Below are 14627 nucleotides of genomic sequence, written 5' to 3' on the forward strand. Positions count from 1 at the left end.
CCCTGGAGCCGCCTTGGCCTCCGACGCGGATCCCGTGTGTCTAGTCCCCGCGGAAGCCAACAGGACACCTGGGCTGTGCAGCTGTTTCTTGTAACACAGGGAAGCCCGGCGACATGGTGCCCCCAGCTCCCCTCTGACCGCGCGGCCGTCACTGAGGGCCGCTGCCTCCTGCTGGAGGCCACGGGGCTTATTCAGCTCTAGAATCCGAGCGGCTGGGCCAGGGCAGGGACCTTGGAGGGCCCATTCATGTCAGATAAATCCCTGCATTTGCCAGAACCCTTGGCCCGGGCCCTGACCCAGGAACCACGGAATGGGCCGCAGCACGAATCGGAGCCAGTTCCCCCATCAGCCGCGGGCACGGAGATGAGCTGGGCCCCAGGGATCCGCTCGGCTGGGCTGCAGGGCAGAGTGTGGACTGGAAGAGCAGGTTAGCTGTGGGGGGAGTGGCTTCCAGGACGCCTGGGACATGGACAAGCTGTGTGGACCCTCTGGCCTTCGGGGTCCTTGCTTGTAACCCGGGGGCGAGGACGAGGGGCCTCACAGGTAGAGGAAGGACACCCCAAAAGGATGGACATGAAAGTGTTTTGTAAAGCGTAAAAGGAACCCAGGTGCAGGTGATCAGTAAAGCTGATCGCTGAATCTCGTGCTTCACTGCCCACGTGCTTGCGTGGCCGTGGACCTGACCAGGGTCCTCTTTCATACTTTTGGGACAATGGTAACCGCCTCCCAGATTCGTGTGAAGACACGATGGGCAAAGGAGCAGGAAGTGCTTAGTCCAGAACCTCCCACCGCAGGAGCAAACACGGATAGCTTCGTTTTTTTGTTTTTTTTTAAGATTTTATTTATTTGACAGAGATAGAGACAGCCAGCGAGAGAGGGAACACAAGCAGGGGGAGTGGGAGAGGAAGAAGCAGGCTCCTAGAGGAGGAGCCCGATGTGGGGCTCGATCCCATAACGCCGGGATCACGCCCTGAGCCGAAGGCAGACGCTTAACCGTGTGCCACCCAGGCGCCCCACACGGATAGCTTCTTAAGGAAAACCCAGATTCCTGGCACCCCATCCCTGGCATCCTCTTAACTCAGGGTTCTTGGGGGTTGGAACCTAGGAGTAGGGATTTTAAGCAAGCACCTCAGGTGATCGATTCGGGTGGTCCAAGGAGACTTTAAGGTTAAAAAAAATCCGTTCAGGTGTGCTTGGGGCGGGAAGGCGGTATTACCACGTGTGGCCACGAGGTGGCAGCAGGGAGGCCAGGAGAAACGGGCGTGTGCGGCAGGTGCCGGGAGGGGCTGCGGGTGGGCCCACCTGAGACAGGTTGTGGGAGGAGGCGGGCCCTATTGGCGCGAGGTCTGCTTCGCCAGGTGGTCCTTTCCTGCCGGGTAATCCCCGGCGGCTGCCGGTCTTGCTACCAGGTCTTTGTGGAGACTTTGCCAGACTCTGCCGGCAGAAACTACATTGCCGTGACCTTGGCCGGGCCGGGGTGGTGATAACGCGTCCCACGTGAGTGACAGAAGGCAAGGGATGTCACCTGCACAGGGCGGCTTACTCGAGGGACACCAGCACATGTTCAGAGCAGGGCTACCCCATCCCCCACTGCCAGGCTTGTGGTTCCAGGTGCTCTTCAAGGACCTGCACCTGGCTGGCTCTGGTCATAAGGGGGTCGGGTCTGCGAGCCAAACAGCAGGCAAAGGATGCCGGGACGGAGCAGCTGCCTGTGGGAGCAGCCAAGACGTCTCTGGTTGCGGTAGCGGTGCGGAGAGGATTAGGTGACAGTCCCCTAACTCAGGCCGGAACTAACACCCCTCCCCCCTCCCTCCCACACCCTGGCCTGCCCCCCTAAAGCCTGCCAGAGCTCAGAATAACCCCAGGAGCAGACAGCGGGATGGCAGGGGCTCTGCTGGGTGCACTCCTCGTCTTGCAGCTCCTCGGTAGGGGCAGGGGTCGGGCCCACGCACGGGGACACTGACGCCCAGCGACGGGGCAAAGACGAGAGAAGCAGGCTCGGGGTCTGGGTCAGGAGACGGGGGGAAAGCACACAGCAGAGCCCTGCGGGGACCCAGAGCAGCGGAGAGGCCCCCCCCGCCCCTCCTCTGCAGCGAGCCCACCGCTTGACCCCATCCCCAGGTGGAGGTGAGGCGAAGAACGAGGAGCTGCGTCTTTACCACCATCTCTTCGACGACTACGACCCAGAGCGCCGGCCAGTGAAGGAGCCTGAAGAGACGGTCACCATCACCCTCAAGGTCACCCTGACCAACCTCATCTCCCTAGTAAGATACCCCCACCCCTAGCCCGGAGCCTGAAATTCCACTCCTGGCTGTGGAATCCCACTTGGAGCATCCTGACATCCCCCCCCCCCCCGCACCGTCTGCAGAACGAGAAAGAGGAGACCCTCACCACCAGCGTCTGGATTGGAATCGTGAGTCAAATCTGGGGAACAGCGTGAGGACTTGGCCTCCTTCTCCGTCTCCTGGGGGGGCACCAGGTGGGGGACGCAGGGCACTCGCCAGTCCGTCCCCACTCCTTAGGACTGGCAGGATTACCGACTCAACTACAGCAAGGACGACTTCGGGGGCGTGGAGACCCTGCGGGTGCCTTCGGAACTCGTCTGGCTCCCGGAGATCGTGCTGGAAAACAAGTGAGCACGGGCGGCCGGGGGCGGAGCTGCACCTGGAGGGGGCAGGGCTTGCTCGGAGGGCGAGGGGGTCGCGGGCTCGGGCGGACGCCGTCTCTCTCGGGACCCGCAGCATTGACGGCCAGTTCGGCGTGGCCTACGACGCCAACGTGCTGGTCTACGAGGGTGGCTACGTGAGCTGGCTGCCCCCCGCCATCTACCGCAGCACCTGCGCCGTCGAGGTCACCTACTTCCCCTTCGACTGGCAGAACTGCTCGCTGGTCTTCCGGTGGGATGAGCGGCTCAGAGGCGGGGGCGGGGGGGCCGGCACCGGCACCGGGGGCGGAGCCGAGGCCGGGTCCGAGCTTCCCCGGTGCCGACCGGCCCTGCCCTGCAGCTCGCAGACCTACAGTGCCGAAGAGGTGGACTTCGTCTTCGCCGTGGACGACGCAGGCGAGACCATCAGCAAGATCGAAATCGACACCGAGGCCTACACTGGTGAGGCCTCCTCCTGCTCCAAGAACCCGCCCCGAGACGGGGTCCAGGGTGGGGACTCGCCGTGGCCCGAGACCATCGAGGCCAGGGCTGGACTCCTGCAGCTGGCCTCGACCTTGCCCCTCCCCCGAAAGCACTCTCGACGGTCGCGCCGGAACCACCTTCGCCCCGACGGCCCAGACCCCCTGCGGCCCCACCAGCAGGGGCGGGCCGGCCACACCCGCTCCTCCGCCCGGAGCCCCAGGTGTGCGGCCCGGGGGCCGGCTGACCGCGCCTCCCGCCCCGCAGAGAACGGCGAGTGGGCCATCGACTTCTGCCCCGGCCTGATCCGTCGCCCCGACCGCGCCTCCGCTGGCGGCCCGGGGGTCGTCGACGTCATCTACACACTCATCATTCGCCGGAAGCCGCTCTTCTACGTCATCAACATCATCGTGCCCTGCGTGCTCATCTCGGGCCTGGTGCTGCTCGCCTACTTCCTGCCGGCGCAGGGTAAGGGGCGACCCGGACCCCCACCCCGGGCGCGCTGTGGGCGGCGGGGCCTGCTCTCACCGGGCGCTCCCTCCAGCCGGCGGCCAGAAGTGCACCGTCTCCATCAACGTCCTGCTCGCCCAGACCGTCTTCCTGTTCCTGATTGCGCAGAAAATCCCCGAGACGTCGCTGAGCGTGCCGATGCTGGGCAGGTGACGGCGGAGGGTCCCGGAGGGGACCCACGCGTGTGGGCGGGGCCGGGCGAGCACGGGGGCGGGGCCAGGGCCACATGACACGGGAGCAGCTCCGCCTTCCGGGCCCACCTGGGCTTTATTCGAGCGTGGGGAGGATCTGGGACGGCGGTGGGTTCTCGGGTACGCCGTCCTCCGCGCTGCTGCTGGACGCCACCTTGAGGTCCCCTGAGTATCTCTGCCGGGGGCGGGCCGGCTCAGTGCCCCCCCCCCCGAGCCCCGCCGCCTCCGGCCCCCAACTCCTCTCCCCTCCATCCATCTCCGTCCTGAACTCACCGGTCCCCCAGCAGTTCCGAGGCCTAGCTGGCGCCTCCACTGCTGCAGGAGGGAGGCGGACCCCTGCAGGCCCCGCCCGCACAGGCACAGCCACGCCCCCTGCAGCACCAGCCGGGCACCTGCGCCCGCCGCAGCCCCCGCTTGCCGAGCCCCCTGCCCCGCGGCCTGGGCTACTCGGGCCAGCGCTCCGCCCGGGTCCCCGGCGCCTGAGGCTGGGCTCGGGCTGCCGGCGCCGCTGTCCAGTCCCCGCACCTCCTGCTGCAGCCACAGGGCTGAGATCTGCGGTGGGGCATGGAGGAGTTGGTGGGGATGCAGGGGTCTCTGCCCCCCCTTCCCCGCAGCCCCCTGCGCCCCACCTCGAACACGGTGGCACCGAAGCTCACGACGCTGGCCACGGCCTCTCTCAGCACCAGCCCCAGGGTGGGCTTCGGGGCGGGCGGCCCCTGCGGATCCCGGGACTCGAGCTCTCGGAACCTCTGCTCCAGATACTCGTGGGCTGCGGCCACAGCGAGTTCCAGGGAGGACAGGAGTGGGGGCTGCAGGGCCACCTGGACAAGGAGCAGGGGTGGCGGGGCCGTCGGGTCACGGGGCAGACAGATCTCACGGGGCCGCCCGCCCTGGCGGGGCCTCCCGCCCTGGCGGGGCCTCTGGCGTAGCCTCACCTCCGTGGAGCTGTGGAAGTGGTAGACCCACAGCAGGGTTTCCAGGGAGCTGGGGGTCCCCTTCATGGCCGCCGGCGGAAAAGGGGGCACCGGAGCTTCTCGCGCCTTCTGGCCCTCTGGGGAGGAGCCGCCTTGCCGTCGGGGAGGGTCGTTTGTGAGGTCACGTGTGGCGGGCCCCGCAGGTACCTCATCTTCGTCATGGTGGTTGCCACGATCATCGTCATGAACTGCGTCGTCGTGCTCAACGTGTCTCTGCGGACGCCCACCACACACACCATATCCCCTCGGCTGCGCCACGTAAGCGCCGGGTGGGCGGGGCGAGGCGCTGGGTGGGCGGGGACTCGAGCTCGCCCCGCCCTGCCGCCAGGTCCTGCTGGAGCTGCTGCCGCGGCTGCTGGGCTCGGGCGCGCCCCCCGAGGCTCCCCGGACCACCTCACCGCCCCGGCGCGCGTCCTCTGTGGGCCTGCTGCTCCGCGCTGAGGAGCTGATACTGAAAAAGCCGCGGAGCGAGCTCGTGTTTGAGGGACAGAGGCACCGACATGGGGTCTGGACTGGTGAGCAGGGGGGCCCGGGCGGATGGCGGGCTGGCTGGCACCGGCGGAGGCGGGGCGGGGCGGGTTCCCCGCTGATCCTCCCCTCCCGGGCGGCCCACTAGCTGCCCTCTGCCAGAGCCTGGGCTCCGCCGCCCCCGAGGTCCGCTGCTGCGTGGATGCCGTGAACTTTGTGGCCGAGAGCACGCGGGAGCGGGAGGCCTCCGGTGAGGTGGGACAGGCCAGGGGGAGGGTGGCGGGTGGTCACCTGGAGGCTCCAGGCCCTGGCGCCGCGGGAGCCGCAGCTTGTGTCTGCCCCCTCCCCAGGAGGTGTCCGACTGGGTGCGCATGGGGAAGGCCCTGGACAACATCTGCTTCTGGGCCGCCCTGGGGCTCTTCGGCGTGGGGTCCAGCCTCATCTTCCTCGGGGGCTACTTCAACCAGGTGCCCGAACTGCCCTACCCTCCGTGTATGTAGCCGGCTCCCCACCCAACTTCCGGGAGGAAACCGGTTTTGAAAAGCCCTCTGCTGGGCTCTGCTGTATCGTGACCCTTTACCCACCTCAGTAATAAATCCACTTTGCCAACCTCCCAAGAGCTGTGCGCGCGCGCACACGCGTAGGTCTGGCCGCCGGGCGGGATCAGAAGCCGAGGACGGTCCCCCAGAAACCAGCCCTCACCCCTCCATCCAGCCCTGCCCACGCACCCAGCTCCTGAGGCCCCAGGCCCACGTGACCCTCTAGCCCTAGGAGCTGCTTCGTCTTCTCGCTCTCAGTGAAGGTCCTCGCAAGCCCACGGGGATTAGGCCGCCTTGGCCGCCTCCTCCCTCCCAGCCCTGCTGGCTCACCCTGGCTGGTATCCAGGCCTGGCAAAGAAAACAGTAAAACAGGGCCCGAGATGGTAGGAGCTGGTTGAATTGTCTTTATTAACAAACGGAATCTCCAAGGCCACTACATTGAGGAGGAGCGGGGCTACTTGCTGCTCACACTATATACAGAGGCAAGCAAGGGGGTGCCGGGGGTGGGGACCGGGAGCTCCTTGCTCCCTCCCTCCACCAGGGAAGGACAGAGGCTAGAAAGAAATGGGGTTGGAAAGGGAGAAATGTTTTGGCTGGCGGGGTCCCCCCTCCATTCCCTGGGGTTTGGGGGGAGGGGAATCATTAAAGTGCTTTCAGAAAATGAGGAAATGGTCCCTGCCCCTGGAGTGGCGGGCGACCCCCCTGAAACCTAGGGCCCAGTGACCCCCCCCCCGGGGTCTGGTACATTCAAGGGGGGAGCCGGCTCCCCTGACGTGCAAATGAAGGGGCCCAGGGCCCTGCCTGGTCAGCAGCAGTGGGGTACGGGGTCCACGCCCCAAGCACTCTCCTCTGAAGTGGAGAAAAGAGGGGTGGGGCTCGGCCCTCTTGATTCCTGGTAAGGGGATGCTGTGCCTCTCCCTGGAATTGGGACAGGCACAGTTTTGGGGAGAGAACGTATTGGGGGGGGGGGGGAAACAGGATGGTCACGTGATCACGAAAGCATCGGGGTCAGAGGTCACGTTCCCAGCAGGCTCCAGTGAATCAAACCAGTCAAAGCAAAAGCCCAGGGAGGGGAGAAAAGGGCGGCCTGGGGGGGGGGGGTCTGGCTGTGGGGCGGCTGTCCCATCACCAGTTCATGATGCAGTTACGGTTCAGCGTCATGAAGTACACTTGACTGCTACCCCCAGAGCGGACCGAGGCGAAAAACACCTGTGGGGTAGAAGAGGACATCACCGAGGGGGGGCGGGGGGGGTCTGGGTTAACTGGGAACGTGAGAGAGGGAAGAGCTAGAAACTGCAGAATGTGTTTCTTAGAGCGCCCCCCACCCCAGGGGCAGAGATGCTTGGGGAGAGGGCAGCCACAGACCTCCAGGTGCAGTCGGGGGGTGGGGTGTCTCAGACTGAAGGTGAAGGAAGGGCAGGCTGTGCCCCCAGGACCCCCTCCCCCCCCCCATCCATCAGGGGACCTAGGGCCACGGAGCCAGCCCCGGGCAGGACAGGGGCCTCCCCACCTTGTCGTTCCGCTCGCACAGGAACTTGAGCCTCTGGGCCCGTTTGTGCATGAAGACGCCGTCCAGGTGGCCTGTCTCCACTGAGCGGATCTCAATGGCTTTCTCGCCCCAGCCCATGATCTGGTTGGAGCAGATGTAGGCTGGGGGAGAAGGGGAGGGGGGCCGTGAGCGGGCTGCAGCTCCGGCGGCGGCGAGGGGGCGGGCGCCTCACTCACCCACAGAGGTGGGCATCTCTCCCCACTGCAGCACCACATCCTTAATGATCCGCCCGTAGGTGTTGACGTAGACGCCCTCGTCCTCGTAGCACAGCAGCATCTCCATGCCGTCGGTGTTGGGGAGGAAGATGATGGCGTGGGGCGTGATCTGGCTCTGGATCTGGGGACGAGAGGGCGGGCTGCAGGCCGGCACCCAGACCCCGGGGCTGGTGGCCGCGCTCCGCCCGAAGCCCCGCCCAGCTTACGTGCACGGGGATGTAGATGTCGTAGCTGTTCCCCGAGTCCACGTCCACAGCGTGGAAGCCGGCGCTGGAGCCGTAGATGACCTTGAGCCGCTGACCCTCCTCCACTGTCAGGTCGACCAGCAGAGGGCGGTGAGGGAGGTCGGCGAAGGACTGCGGAGGGGAGAGGGGCTCAGGGGACGCGGCCGGGGTTGCTGGGCCGGCGCTGGGCAGGTGGGGGGCTGCAGCTGGGGCTACCTTGAAGGCCATGAACTTGTGGTAGGGCTTGGGGGCCCAGGCGTACACCTCCACGGAGCTCTTCAGGGCGATGACCAGGAACTTAATGCGCTCGTATTTCACTGGGGGCGCGAGGGGGGGGGGCACAAGCGTGTCACCGAGCGCCAATCCCCGTCGCCCAGCCTCTGGCTCCGAGGCTCAGCCCTGCAGCCCAGACCCCCTGCAGTGACCTCCTCTCACCCACGCGGTAGTGCCCGCAGCCCTCCATGTCCCCCACGGTGGTCCAGCCCTGCTTCTTCTCCACTTCCGGGTCATTGTGCAGAATCTTGTTCCGGAGCCAAGACAGGTAATACACCCGTAATTTGTTCCTTTTCCCTGCGGGCCGGACACACAGACCCTCACTGGAGGTCCGCCCCGGCCTCCCGCCCGCCTCCGCCCTCCGTGGTCCGCAGCCCCGCCTCCTCCCGGGCCGCCCCGCCCCCCGCGTACCTGAGATGGTGATGAGCAAGTTGAGCCCCTCCAGCACGTCCATCTGCTGGAAGCGCCGCCGCCCGATGAGCCCGTACACCTTGCCCTGCCCGCTTCGATCCAGCAGCATCAGGCCGTTCTCCGTGCCCACCAGCAAGTTGACGCCTGCAGCAGGAGGCGGCCAGGTCACCCAGCCCGGTCCCCGCAGCCCGCCCCCGCCTGACCGGGAGCACAGGGCACACCACACCCCGCTCCTCCCCTCGCACCCCCGCCGCGGCGCCAGGCTCACCCCAGAGGGCCGCACAGAGAATCTCTGAATTGAACCGCTTCTTGTACTTCCGAATCTCGGGGGTCTCGCTGTGGGCGCGGGTGTTGGTGGGGTTCACGTTGACCACGGAGCCTTTCCGCACGTCGTACTGGAGCTGGTCCAGCCGGCCGCCCTCTCCCCCAACCAGGGCTGCGGGAAAGAGAGCAGGGAGAGGAGAGCTGCAGCCCTCTCCCCCACCCCTCCTCACCCCCACCCCTGCAGTTGGTGGAGGGTGCCTCTGAGTACTCAGCATGACAGGAGGAGGGTAGAGAAAGGAGGAGGTGCAGGGAGGGGTGGACACGGGGCAAAAACCCCAGCCTCAGGTGCCTTTTCTGCCTCCGTGGCCCTCACCTGTGATGGGGATAGTGTCCCCGCTGCCTCCGGGCTGGTAGAGCCCCAGGTCCACAAACATCGTGAATGAGCTCTTGCCAGGGGCCTTCACCAGCCCACGAGACTGGTACTGCGGGAGCGGGCAGCGATCAGGCGAATACTCGAGACCCAGGCCCCTGGCACCCCTGCCCGCTGCCCCACAGCTCGGGGCCACATGTGCCCACTTACGTCGCTGCCGCCGTCCTTCGAGGGGGGGCTCTGGCCTTTGCCACTCTCGGTGGGCGAGTGGCTGGGCTGGACGACGTCTGGAAGGTTGGTGTAGCCGTTGCTGTCCGCGTGTAGCAGGCTGCGCTCCTCTTCCGGGGTCTAAAGGACAGAGGAAAGGCAGCCAGTGCCAGCGTGGAGGACGGGGCACAGCAGGAGCTCGGAAGAAGGTGGGGGCGCACTCACGCGCTGGACCACCATGGTGCCGCCCCCATAGGGGGTCTGGGTGCCGGCTATCTCCTCCACGTCGTGGACCACCATGGTGCTGACGCTGTCCGTGTCTCCGTCACTGCCGTGGGAGAGAAGACGGCTGTCAGCCCCAGGTCCCGCCCACCGAGGGGCGCAGACGGAGAGGGAGGACCAGTGCTCTCCCCTCCACTGGACGCTGCCCCGCTGTGGGGGGAGGGGTGCCGTGTGCTGGCTCCTGGGGGAGGCCCGGGGACACCAGCCCGGACCCCGTGCTCTAGAGAAGGGAAGGGGAACCTGACCAGCAGTGATAGCCAGGGTCCCCCAGCTAGGAGAGGGAAAGCCTGCCCTTCCCCAGGGCACCCCCATACCGGGCTCCGGGGGTATCTCTGCTCCCCTCGGAGGGCTCGCCGTTGCTCTCCTCCTCATCCTCACTGCTTTCCACCTCCTCGCTGGAGGACGAGTAGTCCATGGCCTTCTTGGGAGGCCGCGGGGCCTCGTCCAGGGCTCGCTCTTTCAACAGCACAAAATCCTGGAGGGTGGGGGGGGATGAATGAGGAGGGGAGAGTGGGGAGGGAGGAAGCGGGTACAAAGGGAGCCAGAAGGAGAAGGGGCAGGCAACAGGGGGCTCCCAAGCAGGCCTTCTCACTGACCTCACCGATGGCGCGCTTATAGCTCTGGGAGAGGCCGCAGGGATGGAAAAGCAGCCAGGAGAGCAGGAAAGAGGTGAAGACAGGTCAGGAGCCGAGAAGTGCAGCCCGCAGCCCCTTTGCACGAGGTTCTAGAGGGCCCAGCTCCAGCACCAGGCTCCTGGGGGCTCCGAGGCCCCAAGCCCCCCCCCTTGCCCCGGGAGCAGATGCGGCCACAGCTGCCACCGGTGACTTACTGCGGGCCGGCCTGGCCGCGAACGGTGGTCCTCAGGCTTGGCTTTGTTCCCGGGGGAGAGCACGGGTGAGCTCTCCAGTTTGGAGGAGGCTGGGTCAGGCAGGGTAGGAGAAGGGAGGTCATGGACACCTGGTCACCACCCTCAGTGACCCTGGAGCTCCACAGCCAACCGTCCCCGACCTGGCCCCAAGGCAGCATCCCAGAGCAGGCCTGCCTACCTCCCACGCGGTTCCGCTCCAGTGAGCCGGCCTGCGGGAGGTGCCCGTGGGACGGGAGGGCACCTTCAGGGCGCTCCCAGCCAGGGTCGCTCCTCCTGAGGTCGGGGTTGCTGTGGGAGGGCAGAGGCAGGTCAGGGAGGCCGGTGCCCCCACTCCAGCATGGAGCTGCAGCGCAGAGAGGGGAACCACCACCTGGGGGGGGGGGGAGCCCGTGGCAGAAGTGAGGGTGGGAGGCAATGGGGAGGCAACTCCATTACCTACAGGCGTTGGGCGGGCCAGGGGACTGAGCGGGGGGCCCTGGAGGCTTGGGGGTGCCCCGCTCTGCCCGCCTTTGCAGATAGATTTGCCAGGCGGAGTTGCTGCGAGGTCTGTGGAGGGAGCACAGGGGTGCCGGGGGGGCGGGGCAGGGGTGCTGAGGTGACGAGGTGGGGCTTGCCCACCCCTCAGCGGGTAACCTGGCAACCTCCCTGTGCCCCCCCCAGCACCCCCGCCCGGGTCCCCATGCAACCCCACCAGGGTGCTACCTGGCGCGGACAGCCTGAGCGGGCCGGGCCCCTCCAGCCCCACTGGTGTTGAGGGCGGTGGCGATGGAGGAGGTCCTCTGAGGCACCTGAAGGAGGAGGGGGGATCAGCCTGTCGTGCCTGCGGCCTGGTGGCCACTCCTCAAATGGGTCCTCGCCTGGTCCCTGATAGGTGTTCTCCCCGGCTTTCCCGGACACGCAAACCGAGCTCATGGAAGCTCACGAATTTTTCACAATCATGAAGCGGGGACTGCGGCCCAGCCAGTCTGCCCCCGAGGCTCCCCAAACACCCTGGGCATGCTTCCGTTCCCTCCCTCAGCCCCGGGAGCAGGGACGCAGTCCCAGAGCAGGCAGCCCGCCGTCCCACCTGTACCCGAGGCCCAGGGCCCAGGGCAGGCGTCTGGCCCTTCCCTTCCAGCCCTGAACTGCCTCCACCTTGCCCGTTCCCCACAGCTCCTCCTCTTTCTGTTCCCTTGCTCTCTCCTGGTCCCATAGCACGGCCCTTACCTTGGGTGGGGCCTCAGGGTCGGGCCGGACCCAGGCTGGGGGGTTCGGGCTGGGGCCAGGCCCTTCGGAGGTGGGATCTGAATTCTGGCGGACGACGGCTCCTCGGGCGCCGGGCGTGGCAGTGGGCGTGGGGACGGCAGGGTCAGGCTCGTGGGAGGCTGGGAAGGCAGCCAGGTTCCGGGTGGGCTGGTCCTGCAGGGACTGGGATCGGGGTACAGGCGCTGCATATGGCTTCAGTGGGACCCGGTGCGCCACCAGGCTCTGCAGGGAAAGACCAGGGAGGGTGGGCTGCCCGCTCTGTGGCGCATCCCCACCCGGGAGCGGGGGGCCTGGGCTGGGAGGAAGGGGTGAGGAAAGCCTCTGGCTTCCAACTGTCCGTCGGAGGAGAGGAGCTCTGGAAGTCCCGGAACAGGTGGGACAAGACCAGACTCACGCAGCGACAGACAAGTGGCCGTCTTTGCCCCCATACCCCGAGATCCACGACCCCTGCTCAGGGTGCGCGTGCGCGTGCACATGGCTGTGCCGCGGCTGTGCAGAGAGAGACTCCCCTGTCCGTGCGTTAACTTGGGAACGGGGAGAGGCTCACCTTGTGCGGTCCCTCCTGGGGCTCCACCGGCCTCTGCATAGGAGGAGTTTGGGAAAGGGGCCCCGGGGGCCCGGGGGAGGCCTGGGGGAGTGGGGGCTCAGGCCCTGTGCTGCTGGGCTTGGTCTTGGCCAAGGGGGAGTTCTGCTGCTTGTTCATCCTCGTTCTCTCCTCGACCTGTGGCGTGGAAGGATGCCTGACGGGCCAGCTTTGCTTCGCCGTCTTCAAAACACAGCCCCCCCTCATCGCACCGCTCTGGCCCTATGGCCCGTGCCCAGCAGTACGTCCCCCCGGCCGCCCCCCCGCAGCGGTGGCGAGGCCAGCGGCAGTACCTCTCGGGCCCAGGCCGGCTTGTCGGCGGGACTGACGCCGCGGCCGTAGTGATACAGCGGCTTCCGGTCCCCGGGCGGGCCCTGCTGCTTCTGCAGCTGCTGCTGCTGCTGGAGGGACTTGAGGTAGGCGTGCTCCTGCTGCAGCTGCCTCTGGAGCCGCTCTGACTGCCGCTGCTCTTCCAGCTGCTTCCGCTTGTACTCCTGGGCCCAAGGGAGGGGGGCGGGCTCAGCGGGGCGCGGCCCGGGGCGGGCGCAGGCAGGCCCTTTCTCCAGCTGCCCGGACGGGAGGGGTCTTCCCCTGGCACCTGAAGTGTCCCCATCCCACTCCGGCACGGAGGCCCTGCCTCCGCGTCCTCCCAGAGGGACCGGGGACCCCGTTACCAGCAGCAGGGCCTGTTCCTGGAGCAGCTGTTGCTGGAGGATCTCGAGCTGTCGCTGCTCTTCCTCCAGCCTGTGACGGATATAGTCCTGGGGGGCGGGGGGCACAGGGCAGGGGAGAGGGAGAGGCGGGGGGGGGCAGCATTGCAGGACGGGATCGGTGGGGTGAGGATGAGGAGGAGAGCGGGCAGAATCAGAGGACAGATGGGGTGGGATGAGCCCCGGGAGGGCAGGCGATGAGGAGGAAGCCCGGTGGAGCGCCGGCGAAGGCAGGTGCAGGGGTGAGGAGTCAAGGACGGGGCAGAGAGATGGGGAATGAAGGCACAGAGACAGGAGGAGGACAGGAGCCAGGGTGGGGGTTGAAGGGTGGGAGAAAACAGAGAGAGAGTGAAGCTGGAAAAGATAGGGGGAATCTAGGGGACGGGAAAGAAGGGGAAGGGCTTCGGGCGCAGGGGAGGCAGGCAGCAGGAGCAGAGGGGAGGCGGGCAGGGAAGGGGTGAGTCCGGTGTGCGCTGGGGGCGCTGTACCTGCTCCCGCTCAGCCTGCCGCCTCTCCTCCTCCCGCCGCAGGGCCTGCATGTCCTCCCGCCGCTGCTGCTCCTTCTCCTGCTGCTTCCGCTGCTCCCGCTCCCGCCGCTGTTGCTGGGGGTGGGAACACGTGCTTTCACGCCTGCCCTGGACCCTCAGCCCCAGAACGGGGTGCCCGGCCTGCTGCTGGCGCCCGCTGGGAAGGGGACCCCTACTGGACAGTGCGGACACGTCTTCTCACTGGGACTGCTGGGGGACGGGGCGACTCCCGCCTGCTCCTGCAAGCCTCCCTGCCCCAGAGCCATGGGGGTCCCGGCGGCGGCTGCTGCCCCCGGAGGGCAGCCTCGGAAGCCTTCTCTGTCCACCCCTCCACTAATCCAGCCAAGCCACGGCAGCAAAGTGCCCGATAGCTAGACGCCCAGCCCCTGGCCCCGAACACCCACCCCGGCCGGGAGTGACGTGGAGTGGGCCGCAGGGACAGGCTCTGGCCACAAGGGGGCGGCAGGCCCCCGTGCAGAAGCGCGGGGCCCAGGGCGGCCGCGCGGGTGCGGCCAGGTGTGTCCAAACTAGAGGGGAGGCCGCCCGAGGGGCCCCTCCAGCCCGGGAGCTCCCGGTGCCCTGCCCGTCCCTGCGAGGGGGACCCCGCGGCACACGGCGTTCTCTCCGTCCGCTGCCGGGAATCGGTGCGACCCTCTGGGCCCGGCTAGCGCAGCGCCTTGGCTCAGGGGCTGCTTTGGGGACAGCAGCGGGGTATCTCCGAGCACTTAGACGGTCTTCTTGTTAAGTCCGGCTCTCCGCCAACTTTGAAATCATGTAATCGTTTCAACAAAAATCCCAATGTTGAAGGCCATATTTATACCTTCTCCTTCCTCGCCACGTCCGTCCCGCAAAATAAGGGCATCTAAGTACGTACGGATACAGATGCTCCCTTTTTAAATCAGTGATTTTAAAAAAACCACCCCTATTTAAAAATAAGACTACTAAAAGGTATTTCTCCCACCCGCCTCCAATTACTCCAAGTGACAAGACCGTACTTTCCAGCAAATCTAAGCCCAACCAACCAAAAATAAAAGGAGGACCTTTAGAAGGGAGTTCCAGATCAGACCACACGGCTGTTTGGGGCAAACGCCCA

The 14627-nt window shown here is 66.6% G+C and overlaps 3 protein-coding genes across 16 annotated transcripts in view; 1 reads left to right on the plus strand and 2 right to left on the minus strand.

The window, feature by feature from the left end:
• Positions 1 to 5880, plus strand: CHRNE (cholinergic receptor nicotinic epsilon subunit). Of its 5 annotated transcripts, none has more exons than XM_087867516.1 (12): positions 2 to 427; positions 2122 to 2264; positions 2369 to 2413; positions 2523 to 2632; positions 2835 to 2897; positions 3006 to 3106; positions 3392 to 3592; positions 3669 to 3783; positions 4943 to 5057; positions 5128 to 5314; positions 5416 to 5522; positions 5618 to 5880. In XM_087867516.1, exons 1-12 carry the CDS (start codon positions 247 to 249, stop codon positions 5765 to 5767), a joined length of 1518 nt encoding a protein of 505 aa, XP_087723642.1. In that variant the 5' UTR covers positions 2 to 246; the 3' UTR covers positions 5768 to 5880. The 5 variants fall into 5 exon arrangements, with proteins under 5 accessions (XP_087723641.1, XP_087723642.1, XP_045646682.2 ...); XM_045790724.2 differs by having other exon boundaries at positions 3 to 427; positions 2742 to 2897; XM_087867517.1 differs by lacking the exon at positions 2 to 427 and adding an exon at positions 1846 to 1925 and having other exon boundaries at positions 2742 to 2897.
• Positions 3773 to 4936, minus strand: C14H17orf107 (chromosome 14 C17orf107 homolog). The gene is made up of 4 exons (XM_087867518.1): positions 4761 to 4936; positions 4455 to 4646; positions 4099 to 4377; positions 3773 to 4000 (listed from the first exon to the last, which is right to left on the minus strand). The coding sequence occupies exons 1-4, from the start codon at positions 4824 to 4826 to the stop codon at positions 3902 to 3904; spliced, it is 636 nt and encodes a 211-aa protein (XP_087723644.1). The 5' UTR covers positions 4827 to 4936; the 3' UTR covers positions 3773 to 3901.
• A 315-nt stretch (positions 5881 to 6195) lies between the features above and the next one.
• The window catches only part of MINK1 (misshapen like kinase 1), a 43598-nt gene continuing 35166 nt past the window's right edge, over positions 6196 to 14627 (minus strand). For 2 of the 10 annotated variants that reach the window (XM_087867505.1, XM_087867511.1), the window contains exons 13-34: positions 13496 to 13609; positions 12972 to 13058; positions 12591 to 12791; positions 12262 to 12435; positions 11676 to 11936; positions 11172 to 11257; positions 10905 to 11015; positions 10648 to 10757; positions 10431 to 10519; positions 10198 to 10221; positions 9916 to 10076; positions 9545 to 9647; positions 9323 to 9460; positions 9116 to 9224; positions 8747 to 8914; positions 8479 to 8622; positions 8230 to 8364; positions 8011 to 8111; positions 7777 to 7926; positions 7532 to 7691; positions 7317 to 7456; positions 6196 to 7015 (exon numbers count right to left, since the gene is read on the minus strand). In XM_087867505.1, the coding sequence (XP_087723631.1) occupies positions 6932 to 7015; positions 7317 to 7456; positions 7532 to 7691; positions 7777 to 7926; positions 8011 to 8111; positions 8230 to 8364; positions 8479 to 8622; positions 8747 to 8914; positions 9116 to 9224; positions 9323 to 9460; positions 9545 to 9647; positions 9916 to 10076; positions 10198 to 10221; positions 10431 to 10519; positions 10648 to 10757; positions 10905 to 11015; positions 11172 to 11257; positions 11676 to 11936; positions 12262 to 12435; positions 12591 to 12791; positions 12972 to 13058; positions 13496 to 13609 (2850 nt within the window). In that variant the 3' untranslated portion in view covers positions 6196 to 6931. The remainder of the gene's footprint in view (positions 7016 to 7316; positions 7457 to 7531; positions 7692 to 7776; positions 7927 to 8010; positions 8112 to 8229; positions 8365 to 8478; positions 8623 to 8746; positions 8915 to 9115; positions 9225 to 9322; positions 9461 to 9544; positions 9648 to 9915; positions 10077 to 10197; positions 10222 to 10430; positions 10520 to 10647; positions 10758 to 10904; positions 11016 to 11171; positions 11258 to 11675; positions 11937 to 12261; positions 12436 to 12590; positions 12792 to 12971; positions 13059 to 13495; positions 13610 to 14627) is intronic. The other 8 variants (XM_087867507.1, XM_087867508.1, XM_087867510.1 and 5 more) reach the window with 8 other exon arrangements.

This window comes from Ursus americanus, chromosome 14 (genome assembly GCF_024610735.1).
Source record: "Ursus americanus isolate L20-20 chromosome 14, mUrsAme1.1.p, whole genome shotgun sequence".
Lineage (NCBI taxonomy): Eukaryota > Metazoa > Chordata > Mammalia > Carnivora > Ursidae > Ursus > Ursus americanus.